The 27565-nt window shown below is 35.0% G+C and overlaps 1 protein-coding gene across 35 annotated transcripts in view; it reads right to left on the bottom strand.

Moving 5' to 3' along the window:
• Positions 1-27565, bottom strand: part of Znf644 (zinc finger protein 644) — a 111365-nt gene that overhangs the window by 71033 nt on the left and 12767 nt on the right. For 15 of the 35 annotated variants that reach the window (XM_087213089.1, XM_013070894.3, XM_013070892.3 and 12 more), the window contains one exon: positions 10403-10463. The exons of 3 other annotated variants lie outside the window; for them this stretch is intronic. In XM_087213089.1, the coding sequence (XP_087069215.1) occupies positions 10403-10424 (22 nt within the window). In that variant the 5' untranslated portion in view covers positions 10425-10463. Of the gene's footprint in view, positions 1-7997; positions 8022-10402; positions 10464-13941; positions 13995-15214; positions 15297-17123; positions 17272-20775; positions 20810-24391; positions 24483-27565 lie in introns of those variants that run through there. 17 more of the 35 variants (XM_087213075.1, XM_021255402.2, XM_087213070.1 and 14 more) reach the window with 8 other exon arrangements.

Below are 27565 nucleotides of genomic sequence, written 5' to 3' on the forward strand. Positions count from 1 at the left end.
CCCAGAGCTCATACAAGGGAGGAAATTATAAAGATCAGAGGAGAAATCAATGCAATGGAGACTAAGAGAACGATACAAAAAAATCAATGAAGCCAAGAGTTGGTTCTTCAAAAGAATCAACAAAATTGACAAACTCTTAGCCAACCTTATCAGAAAAAGGAAAGAAAAGCCCCAAATCTATGCAATTAGGAATGAAAAGGGTGAAATTACAACAGACCCAGCAGAAATCCAGAGATTCATCAATACCTACTTCCAGAACCTATACGCCAATAAGATGGACAACACAGAAGAAATGGACAGATTCCTAGATACATAGGAATTACCAAAGTTGAACGAAGAAGACCTAAAAGTTCTGAACAACCCAATATCAACCAATGAAATTGAAAATGTAATTAAAAACTTATCAACTAAGAAAAGCCCGGGCCCTGATGGCTTCACTGCTGAATTCTACAAGACATTTAGAGAGGAACTACTGCCACTACTGTTTAAACTCTTCAATGAAATTGAAAGGGAAGCAATACTCCCAAATTCATTCCTGGAAGCAAGCATCACCTTGATCCCCAAAGCAGAGAAAGACTCAACTAAAAAAGAGAACTATAGGCCAATCTCACTAATGAACATAGATGCAAAAATCCTTAATAACATACTGGAAAATACACTGGAGAAGATCATCAAGAAGATCATACACCCTGACCAAGTGGGATTCATCCCAGGGATGCAGGGATGGTTCAACATACGCAAATCAATCAATGTAATACACTGTATCCACAGAGCCAAGGACAAAAACCATATGATTATCTCCATAGACACAGAAAAACCATTTGACAAAATCCAATATGCATTTGTGATAAAAAACCTACAAAAAATTGGAATAGATGGTCTCTACCTCAAACTGATAAAAGCCATCTATGAAAAACCAACAGCCAATATCATACTAAATGGTCAAAAACTGAAATCCTTCACACTCAAATCAGGAACAAGACAAGGATGTCCACTATCACCACTCTTGTTCAATATAGTTCTGGAAACATTAGCCATGGCAATTAGACAAGAGAAAGAAATAAAAGGAATAAAGATAGGAAATGAAGAAGTCAAATTGTCATTATTTGCAGATGACATGATACTCTATATAGAAGGCCCCAAGAACTCCACCAAAAGTCTTCTAGACTTAATAACCAAATTCAGGCAAGTAGCTGGTTAAAAGGTCAACACACAAAATTCAATAGCTTTCCTCTACACCAATGACAGACTCACTGAGAGAGAAATAGGGCAAATAATTCCTTTCACAATAGCATCCAAAAAACTGAAATACCTAGGAATCAACCTAACAAAAGAAATCAAAGACTTCTTCTCTGAAAACTATGGCACTCTGAAAAGGGAGACTGAAGATGATATCAGAAAATGGACAGACATCCCCTGCTCCTGGGTAGGAAGGATTAATATAGTGAAAATGGCCATACTTCCAAAACTGCTATATAGATTTAATGCAATTCCAATTGAGATCCCAGCAGCATACTTCATGGACCTTGAGAAAACAATCCAAAAATTCATTTGGAACAAGAAGAGACCCAGAATAGCAAAAGCAATTCTAGGTAACAGAGACATGGCAAGGGGTATCACAATCCCCAACCAGCAACTCTACTACAAATGTACTGTGATAAAAACAGCATGGTCCTAGCAAAGAAACAGACCTGAGGACCAGTGGAACAGATTAGAAGATGCAGAAACAATGCCAGACACACTCAGCCATCTCATCTTTGATAAAGGAGCCAAACACTCTCACTGGAGGAAAGATAGCCTCTTTAATAAATGGTGCTGGAAAAATTGGGCTTCAACTTGCCAAAGATTAAAACTAGACCTATATCTCTCACCATGCAATAAACTAAAATCAAAATGGATTAAAGATCTAAATATTAAAATAGAAACTCTCAACCAGCTGGAACAGAGGTTAGGTAGAACCCTTGAAGACATCGGTGTAGGAAAAGATTTTATGAACAAAACCTCAGTTGCCCTTGAACTAGCACAAACAATCAACAAGTGGGATCTCTTATTAAAAAGCTTCTGCACACCAAGAGAAACCACCAGGAGCGTGAAGAGGCAACACACAATGTGGGAAAAAAATCTTCACCTGCTCTTCCTCAGACAAAGGTCTACTATCTCGAATCTATAAAGAACTTAAAAAGATCAGACCTCCCAAATTTAAAGACCCAATCTGAAAATGGGTCTTTAAAAAAATGAACAGACATTTCTCAGACAAAGAAGTAGAAACAGCAAATAAATACATGAAAAAATGTTCAACATCACTGGTCATTGGAGAGATGCAAATGAAAACAATGCTGAGATTCCACCTCACTCCAGAAAGAATGGCTGCTATCATAAAATCAACCACTAACAAATGCTGGCAGGGCTGTGGGGAAAGAGGAACCCTGCTCCACTGCTGGTGGGAGTGTAGACTGGTGCAACCACTGTGGAAATCAGTATGGAGATACCTCAAAGAACTAGGACTGGAAGTTCCACTTGACCCCGCTATTCCACTGCTGGGGATCTTCCCCAAAGAATTAAAAGAATCACACCACAGTGAAATATGTGCACCCATGTTCATAGCAGCACAGTTTGTGACAGCTAAAACTTGGAAACAGCCCAAATGCCCATCAACTGGAGACTGGATAAAGAAAATGTGTTTTTTTTAATACAATGGAGTACTACTCAGCCATAAAAAATGAGAAATTAGACATTTATAGCTAAGTGGATGCACATTGAGGTGATACTCTTAAGTGAAATAAATAGGACACACACGTATAAATACTGAATAGTTTCTCTGGTGTGAGAAACTGAAAGTGTAAATAAGGACTAAAATGTATAATAGGTAATGTGAAATAGGAGGAAAAGGGGCAAAGGGGAAGGAAGTGGGAGGGCTAAGGGAAAGGATAGGAGGGACTGGGATTAATATGAGAAAATGGAAAGATAGGAACAAAATCTTTGTAAATAGGGAGGATTGGAGGGGTTGAAGGGAGGGCTGGGCAAGGGTGAAAAATAAGAACCAAGAGAGACTATGTAAAGGTGCAAATTTCCAATGATGAATGTCATTATATTGTATACCTAAAATGTACCGATGATTAGAATGAATAATTGATAATGCAAAATAGGAAGAAAAGGTCCAAAGGGGTAGGGGTAGTGGGAGGGGCAGGGGAAAGGAAAGAAGGGAAAGGAAAAATGCTGAGAAATGGAAAAAATGGAAATAAAGTCTTTGTAAACAGGGAAGGCTGGAGGGGGTGAAGGGAGGGCTAGGAATGGGGAAAAAGTAAGAACCAAGATGCATCATGTAAAGGTACAATTCCCAATGAGAAATGTAATTGTGTTCTATACCTAAAACATACCAATAAAAGAATTTAACAACAAAAAAAAAGAGGTGTCAATACTTAAGTGTTTTATCTTGCCATGCTTTTAAGCCATTTAGTTAATATGTGGTTCAGTTTACAACCATTACAGGTATTGAGAGAAAGTGACTTCCTGGTGATAATGTGCAAGAAATGCTACTCCTAAGTATGTTATCTTGGCATTTGAGAAAAGAGCAAAAGCAGACCATTAATATCTAGGAAGGTCATTCTTTGAGTTCCTCCTCTTCCTTTAAAAAATCTCATTTGAGGGCCAGGGATTTAGCTCAGTGGTTCCACCACCTGCCTCGCAAGTGCAAGGTCCATGAGTTTGATCCCTGGCACCAAATAAAAAATCTCTTTTGATATGTGCCTTGATCTACAGGGATGGAAGGAACATCAAACAGAGAAGCCAAGGGCCAGGGATTTAGCTCAGTGGTTCTGCTGCCTGCCTCGAAAGTGCAAGGACCCAAGTTCGATCCCGGGCAACAAAAAAAAAAAAAAGTAAAGAAAAAAACAGAGAAGCCAAGAGTTTCAACAAACAGGCTTTGTTATGTCTCCCCCCAGTTTATTATGAACAAATCATACTTCTTTGTCCTCCAATTACTTCTCTGCACAACTACCCATAAAACTTTCTCATTTCTTTGAGTCTTAATAAAAAGACAGTAGGAGATGAAACTGTTAAAGTTGATTAAGATATGAATTTGGAAACTCTTAGATATAAGATTTAAAAATTAAAATTTATCCTTAAGGATTTAATGCCTTTTGCACAAATATACAATTAAAGTCATTCTCTAAAAAGTTGAATTAAGTAGTCCTAAACAAGTGAAGTGAGGATACATAGTTCAACCACACATGAATGCCACATATTGAATAAACAAAATTAAAGCAATAGGAGAGAGCAGGGGGGGGAAATGAGAAAAAACATGCTATATTGACAAAATAAAAGCAAAAAGACAGAAACTAACAAACTGAAAGTAAGCAATATGACCATTAATCATGTTGTGTCAACTAGACTGAATTAGTAAACTAGCAAATTAGTAAAGCATACTTTTGGGTGTGTCTGGGTAGGCCATGGAATCATGACCTTGGCTACTATAATCTGATCCCTGTCCCCTTCCTTGGTCACAGTTCCCTTGCTCTGCTTCCCAACTACCATGAACTAACAAGCATCTTTGCTCCACCATGTCCTTCTACCATTATTAAACCTCTATTCCTTTAAACTGTGGGTGCCAGGTATTTTTGTCTCAGCAACAGAAAAGCTCACTAATACATAATGTAACATTTAGAGGGATTTTGATCTCGGATGACAAGAGAATAGTGAATGACAGTAGCAAGAAAAAATGGGTTTTGAAACCAGTTTGGACATGTTGATATTGTAATACACAAGAAAATGTCCAAGTTGGTTTCACTGAAAGATGTGTTTCAAAAATGTCAATAAAAATGTTCTGAGTAGAGAAATGTATTTGTTAGAAAGGAAGCATGCTGAAGGAAGGTAGTATAAATATGAACTGTTACAGGATTCTTCAAGGAGGAAAAATGAAAGTACCTTTAAAATTGGGAGTAAGATCCTTTTTAACAACCTTAAAACTTAAGTCTGCTACTACTGTTACTTATGAATAAAATATGATTAGATGTTAAAATATTGTGTGTCAATACTGATTATTCAGTAAGTATTTGTTGAGAAACTCTGTGCCAAAAACTGCTCTAGAAAGTGAGTATACAATGGTTAATGAGGTAGATAAAATCTTGCCTTCACATACACCTTTATCCTGCTGGCTTGGTGAAATCATGATTATCCTAAAGACTTTGGGGTCGTTTCAATCTACTTTTGTTATTCGGGGTAGGGAATGTTTTTATTATCAAATATTATCAAAATTGATAACCAGCTACCATACATTAGTTTATTATACCCAAGATATAATACGTTTATTACATTCTTAAGCTATTCAAATATTTTTTGTAAGACTCTTGCTAACAATAGTATAATTTTTCACTAATGGCATTAAATCTTACGTAATTAACAGTAAGATAAGCTTTGGTGATTAATTATAATGGAGTTGAGGAGTAGAAGAATAAGGAAAGATTTGAATAATTCATGGTTCTAGACTCAGCAATAGTGCTGTGTTCACAGATAGGCACTGTGAAGAAAAGGTTTGGAAAGCATAAGAAGTAGCTCAGGACATATAATTCAAAATGTTAGGTGGCAGTTAGATATGAGACCCTAGAACTAGAAAGAGATCATCAGCATTAAATCTTCTTACCTCACATACTCACTTTTTATTAAATATTTGCCATTTTAATTAGGTTACTTTTGATACAACACAAATGCATGTGTTTATTGTGAGCAGGCACAGATCTCTGGGTTCAATATCCACCACAAAAAAAACCAAAACAACAACCAACCAAGAAACAAAACAAAACAACAACAAAACCCAGATGTAATCACATTTCCTCACATTTAAATGCCTTCAATAATATTATCCTAGGCAGGTGAATATATATTAATAAATAAAACACAGTACCTTTTCCTTCTAAGAACACAGACAACCACACAACACTAACCACTCTTGATTGTAACTACAAAGACTACATTACACTGTATCAAGTATGAGCTAAAACCAGTTTAACTACAATATTAACCAATTCATAAAACATTAAACAAATGTTTACTAAGCACCAATTGTTACAGGGAGGTTCATGGTTCTCAGCTAAACTAGAAGATTTGAAAAGGTTTAAAATACCAGTTATAATAGTTATCTCAAATAAACCATAGATAGAAGATTTAGGTTCTAATTGTATTTTTGCAATTACCTTCCTGACTTCAAGTCAGCCACTTTTTATGAACCTCAGTCTTAAATTTAATGCAGAGACAGTTAAACTAGTATCAGTATGGAGACTTTTGAAACATTATTTATTTCTTGATGGGTTCAAAATCATTTAAACAATTTGAAAAAAGAGAACGAGGAATAGTCAAACAATGAATTCTTGATCTACAGAAAATATAAGTTTTAGAATATTTAAGAAAATGCTACTAAACTTATCAACATGAATATCTAGTTAGATTAAATTTTTATGAAATAATTTCTAAAAACTAAATCAAAAGCTTTAGTCTATGCCCTCTCTAACCGTATTTTCCCACGGTTATCCTCTAATTAAAATTCTATTTTTTTCTTAAGGGCCCATCTCAGATAAAGAGTCAGATACAGAAACTGAGTTATACCCATCACCCTCTGAAGAGAAAAATTAGTCTTAAAACCTCATAGAGACACATAAATGAAACAGTTTCAAAGTTAAATTACTCAAATCAACCAAAAAACTTGACATACTTTACATTTATGACAAAAGATAATCAAGGTTCTATATTTGGTAATAATCTTCTAAAATTCCTTGTAGAGAGATTGAATCCATCTATGTCCAACCCTATATTCAACCTCTAAAGCAGAAGCTTCATGGAGGAAAAGCAACAAATTGATCCCATTGGGGAAGAACCTCTTCTTGCTTTGAAATTGCTAGAGGGCAATCAGGCTTCAGGTATGTAAGTCCCAGGTGACTACTATAGCCAACCCAACTAGCCAAATTTCAAACATAGAAGTAAAACACTAGTCAAAATGTCCTAAACTTTTTTCAATGCTTCATTTCTTAAAAATCATATTGCATATATCACATTACATATCTATAATGATAAAAAATGTTTCAAAAATACTTTTCAGCAAACAGCAAGCGTCCTAACCTACAGAAATTAGAAATGTTATTAAAGGGCCAGGGACGTAGCTCAGTGGTGCCACCACCTGCCTTGCAAGGTCCTGAGTTCAATCCCTAGTACTAAAAAAAGAAAAAGAAATGTTATTAAAGTTCTGGACCACAGTTCTTCAATTTCTTCCTCCATTATTTTTTCCTTCCAGGGAAATAAGGAAAAGTTTTCTTCACTTCTTAACATGTTAACTGTCTTTCTAATCTTCTACTTTTATTAGTCTAACAGCTTTATAAATCTTCAAATTAAAGAAATAACTCGTAAAAACCCTACAAATACAATGCTCAAGAAGCAAACACTTCAATTTCCAGTACACAGATTAATGCCTTTGCTTGGAAATAGTTATCGAAATCAACAATAACACTAAGTCTTAAGTACTTAAACTAAAAATATTACTAGCCATTTTATTTCAGCTGGCTTGAAAGAAGACTTTGAGAACATTTTCTCTTTTCAAATTATCTATAATGCTGCCTCTGGATTGCCCTCACTGGCTCCTTCCCATAGCCAAAGAGAAACTCAAATGTTAATGCTGCTATCCTACTCCAGACAGCATTTTGAATGCCTATTTGCTTGAGAGACAATTCTGTTCCCTGACTTATGTTTCTTTTTTTCTTTTTTTCGGTACCAGGGATTGAACTTGGGACCTTGCGCTTGTGAGGAAGGCAGCAGAACCACTGAGCTAAATCTCCACCCCACCCTGACTTATGTTTAACAAACATTCAGTGCATACAGTACCTAAGCACTATGCTACTAGGATAAATGAGACATGGATGGTGTCTATCTTCAAAGAACTCATACTCTAATAAAAAACAACAACCTACTACAACAGTAGTGCAGCCAGCCCTGGCTCAAAACTCCTAAGACATTACCTGAAATATACTACTTCAGGAGAAAAGCTGACGACCAGGAGAAAGGACACTGGAAACTAGAGAGATAGGGGTTTGAGGAGTGTTACAACATATACTCATGACTAGAACAAATATAAAATATCAGACTTAGTTTATTCATGTAATTCTAGGCATGGGACATAGGTTCAGTGAAATGATTATATGCTGTGTTATAGGGCTTACATTTTATTGTGCAAGTGATGAGGAAAAATAAAAGAAGACAAGTAGAAGAAAGCAGTGTACAAAAGTAAGGCCAGAAATCTGGAAACTCAAATAAAACCAAATTACAGACAGATTATAAATAATTTATAGTATGTTTGCATGATGGAATATTACTAAGCAATAAAAAATAAACTAGATATATTCATAATGACATGGATGAAACTTAATAAACATAATGTTGAATGAGAGAAACCAAATATACATAACTCTACATATATCAATGCCAAGAAAACTGAAACTAAATCTATGCTGATGGATTTTTAAAAGATAAGCTATTGGATTGGAAAGGGGAAGAGCATAAGAAACTTTCTATGATAATGAAATTTTCTGTATGTTCATCTAGGTGTAGTTACACATAAGAACTTAAGAGTCATTCAGCTCTATATTTTAAATTTCACAAGTTAACATACGTAAATTATACTACGATGAAGAAGAAAAAAGTACATATACAACCATAGTAAAATAAGGTCAATAGGTAAACCAGTGTCATCCTACAAGCAATTACCAGGCTTGTAAGTAATCAGAAGAAAGGTTCTACTGCATATTCAACTAGCAAATTCCTTATAAGATATTCAAGCACAAAACGTGGCTTCTCCATTTCAAGATCTTTATAATAAATGCCACAAAAATAAAGTACTCTTCCTAAAGAAAAAATGTTTTTCTACATAGCAGGACCTACCCAATAAGAGGTATCATACTAATAAAGGAATGAGAAACACTTAACAGAGTGCACAGCACAATCTGTATTTTTTAAACTACCAACACTATCATTATTACATCCTAGCTATAAAATGAAATGTTTGCTTCAAAGCATGCCTATATCACAGATTGAAGACATTATCTAAATACATATTACTTAAATATAGCACTCCTCATCTTGTGCATTTTTTTAAACAAACATTGATGCTAGCAAATTTTCTGACAACTGAGACATCTGCTTAGATCAGAGAAAGGCTAAGTTGAATGAAATTTTACCAATGTATCCTTTTTACTCTATACCCTGAAGTTACATATTCACTTACCAATAATAAACACATTTATCAACAGCTTATATATATATATTTTTGGGGGGTACCGGACATCAAACTCGGGTCCTTGCGCTTGCGAGGCAGGTGACAGAACCAACAGCTTATATTATTAAAATGTATTCTTTTACATAAGAGCCAAAAAGTAATAATGATAATTAAAAAAATTTTTTTTGGTAGTAGTAGGGATTGAACCCAGGGCCCTCACTGAGATGCCCATGCTCAAGCTCATGATTCTCTTGCCTCAGCCTCACAGTGTGCTGGGATGATAGGTGTGTACCACCATGCCAGGGTACAGTTCAATTTGTTCAAAGTTAATACTCTTAGAAAACGAATCAGAATGCTACTACATTAGAAAAGTCAATCAGTAGACATACCCAGAAGAAAAACACTAAGATAATAATTTACAATTCTGAACACTACATTAACAAAAAAGTCACATCTGGAGAATTTCTTTTTTTTTTTTTCTTTTTGGATCGGGCATTGAACTCAGGACCTTGAATTTGCCAGGCAGGCTTGGCGCCACTGAGCTACATCCCTGGCCTTGGAGAATTTCATTAATATATAACAACGTAAAATTTATGAAAGCAAAGACTACTCATGTACTATATTAACAAAGAAAAGCAATGAAGTAATCCAATCAATCTTATACCGAACTGATAAGAGTTCAGTAATAGTGACTAAACCAAACATCATCTTCATTTTTTAACATGTTAGGACAGTCACTAGAAACTTGTATGCTTTGGATGACCTCAACACAAAAGAAGAAAAACTAAGAATTTAGTCACAATTTGATAGTTGGTTTATTTTTCACTCCTATCAAATCAACTGAACCAAGTTTACCAAAAAGTCAATTTTTCATATTTCAAAATTTTACTTAAACATTCTTTCATTCTGGACTTGAAGGCTTTTTTCTTTTTTGTTTTTTGAGACAAGGTCTCATGATGTAGTTTAGCCTTGAACTCGCTATGTAGCTCAGGTTGTCCTCAAAATCAAAGTGATCCTCCTGCCTCAGCCTTCTGAGTGCTGGGATTACAGGAGTGTGCCACCATACCCCTGAAGGCTTATTTTTTAAAACAAACTTTCCATTATTATTCCTACCTTGGTATGTAACATTTAACAAAGTAATTTTCTACTTACCTAGATTTTGTCTTATTAACATCTCGCTGCAGGAACAATCTCATCCGAAATTAAATCAAACCTAAAAGGACACACGTAAAAACCATTGTTTAGCTTTTTGCTTCCAGTATGAATAACTACAGTTTTCATTTAAATGAAAAACTACAAATTATTTTCTTAATAAAACACCTGAAAAAGTGTTCAACTAAAACATGATCACTGTAACTTAGGAAAAAACTATTGCTAAGTAGTACTTTTTTTAAAGAAAAAATTTTGTCTTTTAAAATTTTTTACGATAACTTGTTTTTATTAATTTTCATAGCACAGCAATGGCAATAGGTAAAGTTAGTAGCCATTCTTCATCTTTGGGGAAACTGTTTCCAAGAACCTTCAAGGATACCAAAATCTGCAGAGGTTCAGGTACCTTATATAAAATGGCACAGTCTCTGCACATAACTTATGCATATTCCTTCTATATGCTTTAAATTTTCTCTAGATTACTTATACCAAGGACAATGTAAATGCTATATAAATAGGTGTTACACTGCATTGCTTAGGGGTTAATTACAAGGAAAAAAAGTATGTACATATTTGGCATAGGCACAACTGTTTTTCTCTAAATACTTTAAGTCTAAGGTTGGCTGAATTCATGGATGCAGAAGCTAGGCTAACTATATTAAGACATTTCTAGGTTAGTGTTTCTAATTATTATATACAAAACACATCCAAAAAGCTGAAGATAAAAGGGGTATAAGATAGCATAAAATATACTAATATTAATCATAATAATACCTAACACTTAAGTACTAATGCTAACCATCATTTTTCTAGAAAATAGCATGTACTGGGCCAGGGATTTAGCTCAGTGGCGCATCGCCTGCCTCGCAAGTGCAAGGTCCTGAGTTTGATCCCCCCGTACCAAAAAAAAAAAAAAGGAAAATAGCATATACTAACATTCTCGTGCTTCCTCTACCTAATCCTCAATCTCATAAAAACTGACTTCTACTATTGAAAATGTACCTGTCAAAAATCTACTTACTCAGGGCCGGGGATTTAGCTCAGTGGTTCCACTGACTGCCTCGCAAGAGCAAGGTTACTGAGTTCAATCCCTGGTAACCCCCCCCAAAAAAAAAATCTACCTACTCATATTTTATCACATTTCACAAATTCTGAAAATTCAGTATTGTTTCACCCTAACCACTTTCCCCTCCCTGAAACCACCCTGTTGTTACTCTGAATTCTCTATTCTCAAAAGATGACACCACCACACTTCAATTCTCAAGGCAGATTACTATAACTGTTCCATTTCCAAATTAAATGTTACCTCAAATGTGTCCTCATAATTGGGTAATCATTTTATAATGGTTATCCTACACATATACTTATATGCTTTAAGTTCTGCAATACTACTCATCAATGATCTCAGCTTTATCTATCTCCAATCACTACTTTCTTATCCGTATTTCTACCAAACTAAACCTCTTCAGTTCCTATGAAGACACAGTTGAATAATGATGCTTACTTAGCATTAGTACTTCATCAGTTAGATATTATGATTAATAACAGTATATTTTATGCCATCTTGTACCCCTTTTAACTTAATAACTAAACCTCTTCAGTTCTTAGAATAACTCAGGCTCTAAGCTTTCATGCCTTTTCACAAGGTGAACTATAATTACTTTCCAAAAACTACTTTCTACCTCTCTCAAACGTTGCTAACACCCTTTTACTAGTCCTTCAATAATTAGTTCAGTCACTCAACTCTGGCAGATCCTTCTTTAATTCCTTCACCTGTGTAAAATTGTGTTTCTCAATTACTACAGCAACTGGTAAAGCTATTAGTCTTTTCTGTTTATTTGCGTATTTTCTAATCCACAATAGAAACAATCTGAGGAAAAGAATTCATTTATTCCATTTCAGCACTCTTACTAAATGACATAGTAAAAGCTTAGTAATGTGGTCTGAATGAAAGATTCAAATTCCGTATTGTATGCCAAAATATATTTGGGATATAGAAGATAGGCAGGTAAAACTGAGGCTAATCCATTTAATTCAAATCTACAAGGACTCCAAGACAAAATTATCACTCCCAGAAAGTTAACATTAATAATTACATCAAAGTAAAAATAAAATCGACAAAAAAAATCACCCCAGTTCAATCTTTGATTGAGTGAATTATTTAATTTCACTATTAGTACCAAGACTGTGGTACTAAATATTTCTAACTTTCCTGAAAACAAAGTTTATGAGCCAGAAATCCTTTAAGTACTAGACTTAAGCACAAGAGAGTTGCAGACAAATACAGTTTTAGTACTAATAGTGTCAATAATCTACAAAAACGGTTCTCAAACTTAAGTGTGCATCAGATTTACCTGAAGGATTTACAAGACACATATTATTAGACATTGCCTCCCCGTTTCTACTTTAGTAGGAATACACTGAAGCCTATGAATTTTATTAAGTTCCTATGGTGATGGTGATGTTATATTGGGGACCACACACTAAAAACCACAGACCTAGAATTTTCTGCAATCCCAGAGTTGAGAATATTCTAACACCAAGTGCCATCAACTTCAATGACACTGGGACCTTTTACAAACTATACACTATAAATGAAAGTGAAGGCATTAGAAGTCCACTATAAACTGAGTTTGATAGGCTAAATAACGGCCCCCAAAATATATCCACTCCCAATCTCTGATAGCTGTTACTTTATATGTCGAAGGAAAACTAAGATCTCTGCAAATCTGATTAAGAAACTTGAAAAAATATGAGACAGATTATCCTGGGTTATCTACGTAGGCCCTAGGTGCAATCCTATCTATCTTTGTCAGAAGCAAGCAGGGGAAAATTTGTCTCCACCCAGAGAAGGAGGCAGTGAAAGATAGGCCATAAAAATTTGAAAATCCTGGTCTTAAAGACTGGAGGGATGTGGTCACATACAGTCAGAAATACCAACATCAGGAAAAGACAAAAAATGGACAGTCCTCTAGAGCCTCCAAAGGAAAAACAGCTGTAACAAGTTTGATTTTGGCCCTGTAATTAATAATGATGCCAGAATTCTGGCCTCCAGAACTGAGAGAGAATAAACTTCTATTGTTTATTTAAGCCTCCCAGGTTGTGGTAATTGGTTAGAGCAACCATAAGAAACTCATATATTAATGAAAGTAGACTCCCAAGGAAATAAATTAGAAGCACTTCTACATAAAAGTATTATAAACTGAACTCTATCCTTCCCTCCAAAACTCTAACTCTGTATCTAACCATATTTGAATAAAGGTTTCAGAAGGTAAACTAACTAAATGAGATCACAAGGATGCAAACTTAATCCAGTATGAGTGGTCCTTGTAAGAAAGGAGAGCAGGCATGCACACACAGAAGAAAGGTTATCTACAGGATAAGCGACACCAGGAGAAACAAAACCTGCCAATATGCTGATCCTGAACTTCAGTCTTCAGAACTGTTTAGCCACCTACTCTTTGTTATTTTGTTATAGCCGCCCAAGCAGGTTAATATACAAAAAAAGGATATATATGGTTGCAACAACAACATAAATGTACCTTTCTATATGCTTAAAACTGGTTAAAATGGTAAATTTTGTCAGGAACATTCACTACAATAAAAATAAAAGCATATAAAAATATACCACAACTGCATATAAATCAACGACAGTAAAAGATTTTTATTTTGCTCCATTCAATTATACCTCACCATTCTGCACAACAAATTATGAAAGCTTATTCTTCCTGAAATTTTGTATCCAAGGATCAACACTGTCCCTTTCTCCATTCACCCCTCCAACTCCACACAGCCTTAGGTAAACACCACTCTACTCTCAACATTTTTAGCTTCCTCATTCAAGTGAGATCTTGTGGTATTTGTCATTGTGGGCTGGCTTCACTTAGCTTAAGGTACTTCAACATAAAGTCATCCATGTTGATACTAATGATGCAATTTCTTTTGAGGCTGAACAGTATTCCATTCTGCCCGTACATTTTCTTTATCGACTCAATCTCCCATATCTTAGCTATTATGATTAATACAGCAATAAATACAGGAATGCAGAAACCTCTTCAGCATAGTGATTTCAACTCCTTTGAAGTGAATTACTGGGTCATATGGTAATTCTAGTTTGTTGTTTTCTGAGGAACCTCCACACTTGTTTCCATAATTACTATATTAACTTATAGTCCCAACAATAGTGCAAAAGGGTTCCCTTTTCCCCATGCCCTTACCAACACTTGTTATCTTTCATCTTTTTTTATTTTCCCTGGTACTGGAGATTGAATCCAGGGCTTTCGCCCTGAGCTACATCCCCAGCCGTTTATTTTTTATTTTGACAAAGGGTCTCCCTAACCCACTAACTTGCCCAGGCTGGGCTGGAATTGGAATCCTCCCTCCTCGGCCTCCCAGAGTCCTAAGATTACAAGCATATGCCACCATACCCAGCTTTTTTATCTTTTTGATAGTAGTATATAAAGAAGATCTTATAAAGAAAATTAATATTAAAGTGGGGTGGTTTTTTTTTGGTACCAGGGATCGAACTCAGGACCTTGCACTTTCAAGGCAGGCGGCGGAACCACTGAGCTAATTCCCCAGCCCAATATTAAAGTTCTTAAATTCACACTTAAAAAGTATAATTGGGATATTGTTTAAGCACTGTAAAAGGTGTACAAAAGAGAAAAGTACTAATCTCTTTAAGTACTTTTCTTGATGATATTAAGGCCTCAATAAAATGTCAAATATATCCAACTCATAACCACAGCCTAATCAAGAGAAAAACACCAAACAAACCCAACACAGGAAATCCTACAACATATTTGACTAGTATACCTCAAAAGTAACTGTTAAGGTCATCAGAAACAAAGTCTGGAGGAGCCTAAGGAAAAATGACAACAAAATATAATGTAGTATCCTGAAACAGAAAAAAGAAGACTGGTAAAAACTAGGGAAATCTGAGTAAACTATGGTCTTTAGTAATAATATGACAATATTTGTTCATTAATTTTAACAAATGTACCATATTAATTTATTACTATGGAAAGATTGGACAAAAATATGCAAATATTATACTATCCTGCTCAAATTTTCTATATATGTACATCTGAAAAAGTCTAACCTTCAAATTATATTAAAAACTATACATCAAAGAGACAAACATTATGGAAAATGAAACAATACAGAAGATGGTTCAAAATTAAAACCAGAAGTTCAGATACACATAAAAATATAGTATTTTGACCAAGGCTGGTCACAAAACAAGTGTCAAAAAGTTTAAGAATAAAATTATAAAAAGTATCTTCAACCACGTGTAATAAAATTAAAAACCTGCCAAAAATGAGTTAAAGGAGATTGGATCCAGTAATCAAAAACTTTTCAACTAAGTAAAGTCCAGGACTACATGGCTTTTCTGGAGAATTCTACCAAAATTTAAAGAATTAACGCCATCCTCAACCTCTTCCAAAGAACTGACGAGGAAGAAATATTTCAAATTCATTCTCTGTTTACATTATCCTGATACCCAAATCAGACACAGGAAGAAAGAAAACTAGTCCAAATATCTCTCATCAATGATGCAAAATTCTTCAGCTAAACAAATCCAACATTTTGATAGGACTGTACACTGTAACCAAGTATGTTTTATTCCTGAAATGCAAGGATAGTTCAACACATGAAATCAATCATTGTAATCTACCATATTAACAAAATAAAGGGTGAGAAAAAAATCATATCATTATCAACTGATACAAAAACAGCATTTGGCAAAATTTACTACTTCATTATACAAATACTACTCAACAAACTAAAAGTAGAAGGAAACCATTCAGTACAATAAAAATGTGAATATTTCATTTCTATTTCTATAGTACTAGAAGTTCCAACCAAAACAATTAGGTATAATAAAATACATCAAAATTGGAAAGGAAAAGGTATAATTATCCATTTTCTCAAATGATATGAATTTGTAAGAAAATCTTAAATTTTCAGAAAAACAAAAAATCCAATGATTAAAACTAATAAGTTATTTCAGCAAAATTGCAGGATACAAAAACCAGTTGCATTTCTATATACTAACAACAACAAAAAGAAAATTAAGAAAATAATTCCACTTACAATAGCAATAAAAGTTTTTTATAAACATTTATTTGGTACAAGTTCCCAATGAGAAAAGTAAATGTATTGTATACCTAAAATGTACCAATAAAAGAATTTTCAAAAAAACAAAACAGTATATAGACACCACAAAAAAAAAAATTTATTTAACCAAGGTTGCAATATACTATTCGCTGAAAACTACAAAACACTGCTAAATCATAGAAGATACTAATAAATGGAAAGATACCATGTTTGTAGATTGGAAGACATTGTTAAAATCCCTATACTACTCAAACCAATCAAAAGATTCAAGTGCAATGCCTATAAAAATCTCAATGGTGTTTTTTGAGGAAACAGAAAAATTCATACTTAAACTCATATGGAATTCTCAGGTGACTCTCCCAAGTGCAAAAAAATCTTAAAAACAATAATAAATTTGGAGATTCCATACTTCCTCACTTCAAAACATACTAAAAAGCAATAGTAATCAAGACAGTGTTGGTAATGGCTTAACAACATATAAAGACCAATAGAAGAAAACAGCCCAGAAATAAGCTCAGGCACTATGGTCATATAATTTTTGACAAGAGTGTCAAGACTACACAATGGCATTGCCTGGGAATAAGGGAGAATAGGAAAGAATTACCAAGATACATGAGGAAAATTATAAAAGTAAAGGACACGGTCATCTTCATTGTGGTGATGATTTTCTGGGTATATGCAGTTATCAAATTGCAAATTTTAAAAATGATTTATTACGTCAATTATACTTCAATAACTTTAAAATTCACAATCTGCAAAGAATGTAGAAAAAATTAAAACCTCAAATTTAAAAAGTTAAAATGACAATAAATTAACACAAAAAGAACAGCATCATTTATAAACAAAAAGCCACAGGTACAAATGAATTGCTTTCCAACAATTGGTAATTTACCAAGGTCTACCTATAATTGCTAATTTAATGTATACACAATGCTTCCAAAATCTTTATGAAACAAATACAACAGTCATATGTAAAATTTTTATCTATACCTAAACACAACTTTTATTGAAATAGGAGACCAGAAGTAAACATTCATTATAAACTAATCTAATTTAACAAATTGGATCAAAACATTTGATTGCAAAAATAGCTCCAATTCTCCATTAATCCTTGTTATTCAACTATTTGGTAATGAACTTTTGAAGTTTCTACCATCAGGAGATGGGGTCTTTTCTGCAGCTTAACTTTGGGACTGACCTTGTAAGCAACATCAGTAAAATGCCAGATTGCACACATTGTAGATTCTATGCCCAGGGCTCAAAAGACCTTACTTCTGCTCTCTCAGAACCCTGCTACCAACATGAAGGCAAACCATTTAATCTTTTGGAAGATAAGAAGGTATTTCAGATGTTCCACCCCATCTTAGACCAGCGAACTAACTCCCAAACATGTGAGAGAACCCAGCCAAGAGGAAGAGCCACCCTTTTGACCTGCTACTAAACACAGACTCATAAATTTATGATGTTGGCCCAAACCAGAAATACTGACACACTTGTAATAGCACATGCTTTCTGCTTTGACCCACTTTTAAGAAATTTGTTACAGTTACAGCGAACTGAGTAAGACTGAAATAATATTATCAACTCTATATTAATACTATAATTCAAATGTTGTCCTTAGTAGTTATTTTAGAACAACATTTGATCTAGGTCTCAACTTCAAAAGACGAAGAGATAAAACATCTCACTTAATTAGCAGTGATCCTACAAAACATTTTCTCACAAGTTTTTAAAACTCAAGATTAAAGTGAGCAAAATCATTTCTGCAAATTATGTTATCAATTATTTTTTGGTGTGGAATTTTGTTTCTATACAGCTTTCCTGAACCCAACCTTAAAGTAAAACTTTTCATAATATCCCAAAAATCTATGAATCTCTTATAGATCAATCTCCTATGTTGCCTATCATTCCTCCTCTTTTTGTAATGGTACTTTGGTTTTTCCTTTGGGAAAACATTCTTACTCTATTAAAGTGGTGAAAAAAGTTAGGTTACTGAGGACATGTCCTTCAAAGGGATTTGGTGACTTGGCTCCTTTCTCTGCATCCTAGCCACTCTATGCAGCTTTGCTCTACCAAGCACTCTTGCAGCCAGGGCAGTACTGTGCTGCTACAGGACCAAAGCAACAAGCAAGTATGGACTAAAACTTCTGAAATTTTGGGTCAAAATAAACCCTTCTTTAAGTTGTCTTAGATATTCTGTCACAGCCACAGAAATCTGGCTAATTCATATATTATATCATATGCTTATCATTATTTAATATTCCAAAGGATCAAGTAAATGAGTTCTTGCATATATTATAGACCTACTGAATACACGTAGGCAGCCAACTAACAAAAATCACAATTCCTAAAATCTAAGATAATCCCAGACTGCTAGACACCCCATGTGTCTGGCACAAATGAAAATTATCTCTGGAGAAAAAAAGTATCTCGATAGAACTCACAGCTTAGGCCTACAAAAAGCAGTTAGAATTTTAAATGTAAAAAGCATGGCAGTTAGAGAAATAGAGGGGTTAAGAAAACTCCATAATATTAACTTTGTTCCAATGACTGGATAACAATGAAGAGACCCAAGGGTGTCAAGGGAAAAAACAATCAGAGACCAGAAAGAATGCTACATCTGAAAAATAGAACTGTACCGTAAGTCTGTTCTCAAAACAGGGGATTCCCCAAAATATGTAGTTTGGGCAGTAAGAAACTGAAGCTCTACGAGGTTAATGTCAGAGGACAGAGCCCAAACACAGCAGAACAGATAGAAATTAATGGAATCCATAGAACCAAGAAAGCCATAGGGCAGGTTTCAAAATATGACAATCAACTCCACCAAAATCTCAGACTACCATCTTATTCACAGGGAGACCTCCAAGACACCAAGTCAAAAAAGCAACAACTGGAAGCCAAGAACAAAGATCAGTGGCTGCATACCCTACATAAAATTCAAGTTCGCAACTCTAAGCTCAGACAAGCTACCCAAAACAAAGGTCAATAATTCTAAGAATATTTAACAGAATTGAGTCACTAAAATGTATCTATAATACACTGTTTTATTTGTTTATTTTTTTATAATACACAGTTTGGAAGCAAAAATAACATGATATATAAAGAAACAGGAAAAATTTAACCCACATTCAGGTAAAAAGGAGAGAAAATAGGTACTGTTTCTGAGCACTACTGAATGTTGGAGACAGTATACAATGAATTCAAAGCAGTTAAAGTATACTACAAAAAGTAAAACTACAAAAGAAAAAAAGCTGAAAAATACAGTAATAGAAATTAAAAGAAAAAACTTACCAGATGTGTTCAACAGAAAATTAGAAGACTGATGAGCTTTAAGACAGAGAAATAAAGCTACACTCCAAAGAACAGACAGTGACTAAAGAAAAATAACCAGAAATCAGTAGGACAGTATCAGGCAGTCCAATTAAATGTAACTCAAGTCTCAGAAGTATGAAGAGGTAACCAACCACACATACACACAAACCAACCACTGAAGAAATAATGTCCAAAACATCTCAAATTTGATAGAAGACATTAACTTACAGATCCAACAATTTCAAACCTAACCAAGATAAACAAAAAGAAGCATTTATACACACATATCAGTATCAATACAAAGTGATGAAATACAAAAGGCATTTTGTTGATGAATTTGCAAATTGTTCAAATGCTTTGGGAAAAAGTTTGGATAATCTTCTGGAATTGAACATATCCTCTTATAACCTAGTTACTGAATATCTAGGTATTTACTAAATATAAATGCATACATGCATACACTAGAAAAACAGGTATAAGGAAAATCATGGCAATACTTTTCTTAAAAACCTAAAATTGGAAACAACCTATATTTCCATTAATAATAAAATGAATAAATCATAGGATATTCATACTATATATCATATATCAAGGAAAATAAATCAACTATAATTAGATCCAACAATGGAGAGGAATCTCACAAACATGCTGGAAAAGAAGCTAGGATGCATTTATACAAATTTCATTTTCTTAAAAAATGTGGGAATGGAATTTGGGTGCGATTTACTCCAACCTCAGCTATACATGTTATCTTGTATTAGCCCCACAGCTTCATAGGCCATTACTCTGGTCTCAGCCGTGGCCATTACCGGGGAGGTCATGTTGACCTGCACGCTACCAGAGTGCTCATGAGATACTTTTGTGAGTCACGTAGCTTCAGTCACACTTGCTTCTTAAAATAAGCCAATTAAGGGATTTAACTCTTTCCAGCCTGCACTGCTTACAGCATGCTTTGGGCATAATCAATATTGCGGCCTCCTGCAAGAAAATGGAAACAGTACAGTTCAAAAATATATATTTTAGGTGATAAAAACATAAAGCAAAATAAGTGACCCCCCCATAAAAGGTAGGATGGTAGCTGCCTTCCAAAAGAGGGAGACGTACAACTGGGAGGCAGCAGAGTTGGGGGCCCTGGCAATATTTTAATTGTTGACTAGAGGGTGATTAAGCAAGTGCTTTACTTTTAATACTGAAGTTGTGCATTTCTGCCATAAACTATTCTGAATATTTTTTTCTACAGTAAAAATAGATGTTTAAGGCTTTCACTTTTCCTAAGTAAGGCCTTGGAAAGCAAACACATATTTTAAAACTCCAATAAGGCAGTATTACCCACCATCCTTTCCCTAATCTACTCATATTTCTAAATAATATACTTATAATGATATCTTGATTTTTGTATTTAGATCTGGCTGCTTCCTTTTTTTTTTTTTTGGTACTGGGGATCAAACTCAGGTCCTTGTGCTTGTGCGGCAGGCGGCGAAACCACTGAGCTAAATCCCCAGCTGGCTGCCTCCTTTTTAAGAAAATGACAACCCTCTTACAGTCCCTCTGTAACCCCTGAAAACTGTATCATAGCCACACAGAAAGATGACCGGCTGATTTTTACAAAGCTGCAAAAGCAATTTAATAAGGGACAGGTGGGGGCTTCCAACAATTGATGGTGGAATAATTGGATATACATAGGAAAAAAATTTACCTGAACTTCAAATTATACCAAACTCTAAAATACATCATATATTTAAATGTAAAATATAAAATCGCAACTTTCAGAAGACAAGAGAAAATCATTAGGACCAAAGGCTAGAAAAATTACCAAAAGGACAATCCATAAAAAAAATATGATAAACTAAGTATCATGAAAATCATTTACTCTATAAAAGATGCTGTTAAAAATGAAAAAACAAGTGATAGATCTGAAATCATTTGGCAAACTACAAACTTGACAAAAGACTTGTGTCTAAAACACAAAAGAACTCTCAAAATTAAACAGTAGGACATCAGCAAAAATATCAGAATCAATACTTTTGAAAATTATTTCCTCCATAACATCAACACTGGCAAAAACTAAAACTCAACAGTTTCTGAACTCCAGAAATTAACCAAAAGCTTGTGGCAACCTGGGGAAAATTTATTCAAGAAAGTTGACTTGACCTTGGTAAGACCAGCAAGCTTTGTGGCATTTTATCTTGCCCTATTCCCATCCTCCTGCCTCAGCTCTGCAGTAGCAACGAAAACCAACAGGCCACAGCCCCGTGAAAACTAATAGCCAGAGTGGGCAGAGAGGGCTGGTAGTTCTTCAATATCCCATTATTTCTAGAGAGCTGTCATTATCTGACGTCCTTGGTGGTTTTTCTAGAAGGCTCTCTTAATCTGACCTGACTCAGAACATACCCAAAATAAAAAGTTGCCCCCTATAACCAAAAGCATTTGTCAAAAATGATCAACTGTTTCTATAGCTGGTTGAAGCAGATGATAACAGATGGCACAAACAACAGACTAACCAAAAGCTTAAAATAGAAAAGCTGGGGACTGTGAAAAGCTCAACATTCCTGACAGCCTAGAAGACCACATGCAATTGCAGGGCTGTGCACATGCCCAGGGAAGACCTGAGGTCCTAAGTGCTTACCTCTGACTAACCTTGCTTTGCACAGCAGGAAATAAAGAGTTGTAAACATTCTGGCGTTGATGGTGTTGCAAAGAGCTTCAACAAAGACTGGGAAATATATCAGACCCAGACATTTAGGGAAACCTGTCTAATCACTAGTTGACCACTGAGCTAGGTGGGTTTAGTACCCACACATGAAAAAAAAAATACGTATTTGTATAAAATATACGTATTTTAATTCAGAAAAATTGCTAAAACCAACACCCTGGGGAACAGGGGGGATATGATTATCAAAGCTGTCGTGTTACTTAAAACATAGTTTTCAAGGGTCAAGGATTTAGCTCAGTGGCACTGCGCCTGCCTCACAAGAGCAAGGTCCTGAGTTCAATCCCCAGTACTGAAAAATAAATAAATAAATAAAACATAGTTGTCAAAAATTACAAAACATATTTTTAAAGTATGATTCATATGTAGTGGGAAAGCAGTCAATACAAAATGTCCTTAAGGAAACCTGGACACTGAACTAGACTAAGTTTTAAAATCAGTTTAAATATATTTAAAGAACTAAAGGAAATTCATATATAATGATCTACAGAAAAGTATGATATGTAACTCACAAATAGTATCAGTAGCAGATGAAAATTATGAACATAAACCAAATAGAAATTCTGGATTTTAAAAGCACAATAGGGCCGGGGTAATTAGCTCAGTGGCACCACACCTGCCTTGCAAGCATAAGGTCCTGAGTTCGATCCCTGGTTCCGGAAAAAATGGGACTATGTACCCACTGCTATTGTATTTTGGGATTATGTAGCTGTTTTTTCTAGAGGTTTATAGCTAAGAGTTTGCCTGGAGTCTTAGAAGAGACTTTTGAAAAATGCTGGAGCTTTTAAGATTTGGGGGAAAGGATTATTATATTTTCAGTTGTAACAAAGATAGTTGTATCATGTTAGGCAGAATTATTTATTATTATGTTTATTTGGAGATTAAGTATGGTTTAAAAAGATGTGTTTGGAGACTCGGGGAAGGTGAAAGTGCCAGAAATGTGAAATGTCTGCTGAGGAAAGCTGTGGGGCCCAGAGAAACACCTTTTGGGTTTCAGTCCCATGGAAGTGGGGTTGCCAAGCGCTCGAAATTACTGTGTGCCCTGGATGATGGACACGAAGGTACAGGATAATATTTGCCTTGCTGGGTTTGTCTTGTTTTGGTGCAATTCTCTTAAATTAAGATTGAAACTTTTGCATCCTTGAGCCTATGATGGGTGGGGTCTTACTGATTTCTGAAATGCCCTCAAAGCATCTTTCTTCTTGTCCTGTACAAATTACTTGGCTTCTTTTTCATGGTGCTTTTCTCTTCATCAACCATACTACCTTTTGCCCCAACTTTGCAAGTGGTTCCTTTTGAGCCAAATGTAAGTTTTTCCAATTGTTCTGTTCTGCTTTTTGCCCCCAATTCTATCAACCTGGCTAAAAGCAGCTAGTAGTACCCATGCCACAAGCCGGAATGTTGGGCTACCTTGAAATTTCCTCAACCAGATCAATTAGTCCACTGCCCTTAATCTCAGTCTCCTGCTGTGGGCAAAATGTAGACAAATTTTTTGCCAGAGTGTAACACAAATGGCCTCTAGTCCACTTCCCAACAGAGTCCTTGTCCCCATTTGAAACTTCAGGAGCCTGGCCTTAACTATACCCATTCCTATCACCATTCTGGTCTTCTGAGTCAAACAGAATCACCATCAAGCTCTGCTTACAGCATCCTAGGGCCTTCTCCAGCCTGCTTCTCCAAACTTGTTCCAATATTTGCCACAAGCCAATTACAATGTCTTCTAAACCACATGGCCAGGTATAATCTGAGCAATAACCTCATTTCTCAGGTACCAATTTTCTGTACTAGTTAGCTTTCTTGTTGCTAGGACACAATACCCAACACCCACAAATTAATGAAGTTTAATTTGCCTCATGGTTTCAGGAGTCTCAGTCCACAGTCAGCTGGCTTCAGCATACAAACATCATAGTGGAAGGGCATAGGTGAGCAAATCTTAGTTCACTGCAGGTGGGAAGCAGAACAGGGAAACAGTGTCAGAGAGGAAGGGGCAAGAAACCATAAATAATACCCAAGACTGTAATTCCATGACCCATTCAGACATATCCAGAAGTGTACTTCACTAATCCCCTAGGTGGCTCCCAAGCCAATCCAGTTGACAGTTAAGCTTAACTGGCACATAAAAGTATGAGAAAAGATCTATCATGCAAACAGAAATCAAAAGAGCTGGAGTGCTATACTCAGACACAACAACCATTAAGACAAAAAATTATTACTACAAACAAAAAGAATATTTTATAATAAAAAGCTCAACCAATCAAAATTACATAGCAATTATAAACGTATATACACCTATCAAAAGAGCAGGGGAGGGCCGGGGACTTAGCTCAGTGGTTCCACCCCCTCCCTCAAAAACAGAAGGACCGAGTTCGATCCCCGGTACCAAACAAACAAACAAAAAACAAAAAAAAAATTAATATAAACTTCACTGGGCTGGGGATTTAGCTCAGTGGTTTTGCCACCTGATGCACAAGCGCAAGGACCCGAGTTCGATCCCTGATACCAAAAAAAAAACACCCAAAAGAAAACAAAACAAATAGCCGAAAATATAAATGAAAAGGCAAAGAAAATTCAAAAGTAATACCTGAAAACTTTAACACCTCATTTTCAGTAATGGATAGAGTAAAACAGACAATCAATATGGAAATAGAAGACAACCCCACAAATTAACTACACCTAACAGAAATCTGGAGAATGACAGAAGAATTCATATTCTTTTCAAATTAACAAGTAATATCCTTTGGTATAAATTATATGTTAGGCTGTAAAATAAGTCTTATTTTAAAGGAATAAAATTAATGTTCTCTGACCACATTGAATAAAAATAAAAAATATTCAACACAAAAGGAGACACTACAATAGAGGAACAGGGGATTTAGCTCAGTGGCACCGTGCCTGCCCCACAAGCACAAGGTCCTGAGTTCGATCCCTGGTACCAAAAAAAAAAAAAAAGAATAGAGGAACAACAACGAACTCAGTAACAGAGAAAATTTGGGGAATTAGGTAGAAATTAAGCACAAACTCCTAAAAAGTAAATAAGCCAAAGAAGAAATCACAGAGGAAATTAAAAAATATACTGAAACTAATGAAAATAAACAAAAATACCAAAACTTATAGAATGAAGTAAAGTCAGTGTTTAAATGGAAACTTCCAGCTATACAGGCCTACATTTAAAAAGAAAGAACTCGCAAGCGCAAGGTCCTAAGTTCAATCCCTAGTCCCCAAAAATAATAAAATAAAATAAAAAGAAAGATTTCAAATCTATAACCTAAAATTCCACGTTTAGAAATCAGGGAAAGCAAACTAAGTCCAAGGCAAATAGAAGAAAGGAAATAAAGATTACAGCAGAAATGATTAAATACAGAATCAAGAAATAGAAGGAAAAAATCAATAAAACCAAAAGTTGATTCTTTGAAGAAATCAACAAAACTCACAAACCATCAGCTAAATTAAGAAAGTTTGTAATACTACCATCAGGAATGAAAAAGGCATCACTTTCACTGGCCTTGTAAGAAAACACTATAAACAACCATATGCCAAAAAACGAGATAATGTAGTTAAAATCGACAAATCCGCAGAAAAACAAATTACCAAACTGACCCAAGAAAACATGGGGGGGGGGGCTCCAACCTGTAATATGTACATGTAACCACTCCCCAAGAGGACTGTAAACTATGAATTACAAACATGTACTAATAAAATAAACCCCAAAAAAAGCTCAGGAAACCTCAACAGGTAACAAAAAAGCCCAGGACCAGACAGCTTCACTGGTTAAATCTACATTTAAACCAAATATCTGAAGAATTAATACTAAACCTTTTCAAATGCTTCCAAAAAAAATAGAAGAGGAAGGGGCAATTCTTAACTCATTCTATAAACCCAATATTACTCTCTTATCAAAGGGAGACAAGTAACTCAAGAGAACTACAAATATCCTTTATGAATTAAGTAACAAAAATCCTGGGCATCCCTAATCCAAATCTGAAACCCAAAATGGTCCAAAATCCAAAACATTTTTGGGCAACCCATGTGATAAAGTCTATTCAAATATTCCAAAATCTAAAAACCTCAATACATTCCTGACTCCAGGTATTTCAGACAAGGGTCACTCAACTTGTATTTTTCTTTTCTTTCTGAAGACGTATCACCTAGATTCAAACTGGTTACTCTTCAAACCCGCCGCACAGCCTCCTGCTTGTACGTCCTTTCACTACCATCCTAGGAAGTTTCTTTACCTTTCCCTGTATAATACCCTATTCCCTGAATTCTTCCTTTTTTTAGTTTACAGAATACATTTGAAGTTAATATTCTATCAATCTCAAAAGTTTCATACTCATAGGGGCTGGGGATTTAACTCAGTGGCACCTGCCTCATAAGCACGCACAAGGTCATGAGTTCGATCCCCGGTACCAAAAAAAAAAAAAAGATTAAAACAAAAGTTTCATATTCACAGCCAACTTCCACATTTGACAGCTTAGTAAAGTATAGGATGAATAGTTTGGAAACAACTTTCCTTCAATATTTTGAAGTCATTCCATTATCAATTACTTTCCAGTGTTGATTCATAATCCCTTTTACATTCACTACTGTCAAAAGCTTTCACTATCTCTTTATTCTGGTGTCTGAAATTTCACAATGATGTAACTTGATGTGGCTCTTCTTTTCAATCACTATGATGACCACTCATGAACACTTTCACTGTGAAAACTGAAGTTTTTTGCTCAACTATTTTTCCTCTCATTTTCTCTCATGCTGTTATTTTTACATGGTGTACCTGCAAGTGTGTTCTAATTTTCTTCTACTTTGCACCTCTTTTGTCTGGCTTTGTGAGAGATCTTTCTCAAGTTTATCTTTCAACTCTTCTATTAGATGTTTTACCTGCTAAATTTCCAAGCCTTCTTCTATTATTTCATATTCTAAATTTCTAAGAGCTCTTCATTGTTTCATGAGTACTGCTTTTTTTAAAGCGTAATTTTTGGTTTCAAAGATGCAGTGTCCCCTTACTTCCAAAAATATCACTAACATTT

The sequence above is a fragment of the Heterocephalus glaber genome, unplaced genomic scaffold (genome assembly GCF_053883595.1).
Source record: "Heterocephalus glaber isolate CG9 unplaced genomic scaffold, H.glaber_assembly_v1.0 deba00001442, whole genome shotgun sequence".
NCBI classification, from domain to species: Eukaryota; Metazoa; Chordata; class Mammalia; order Rodentia; family Bathyergidae; genus Heterocephalus; species Heterocephalus glaber.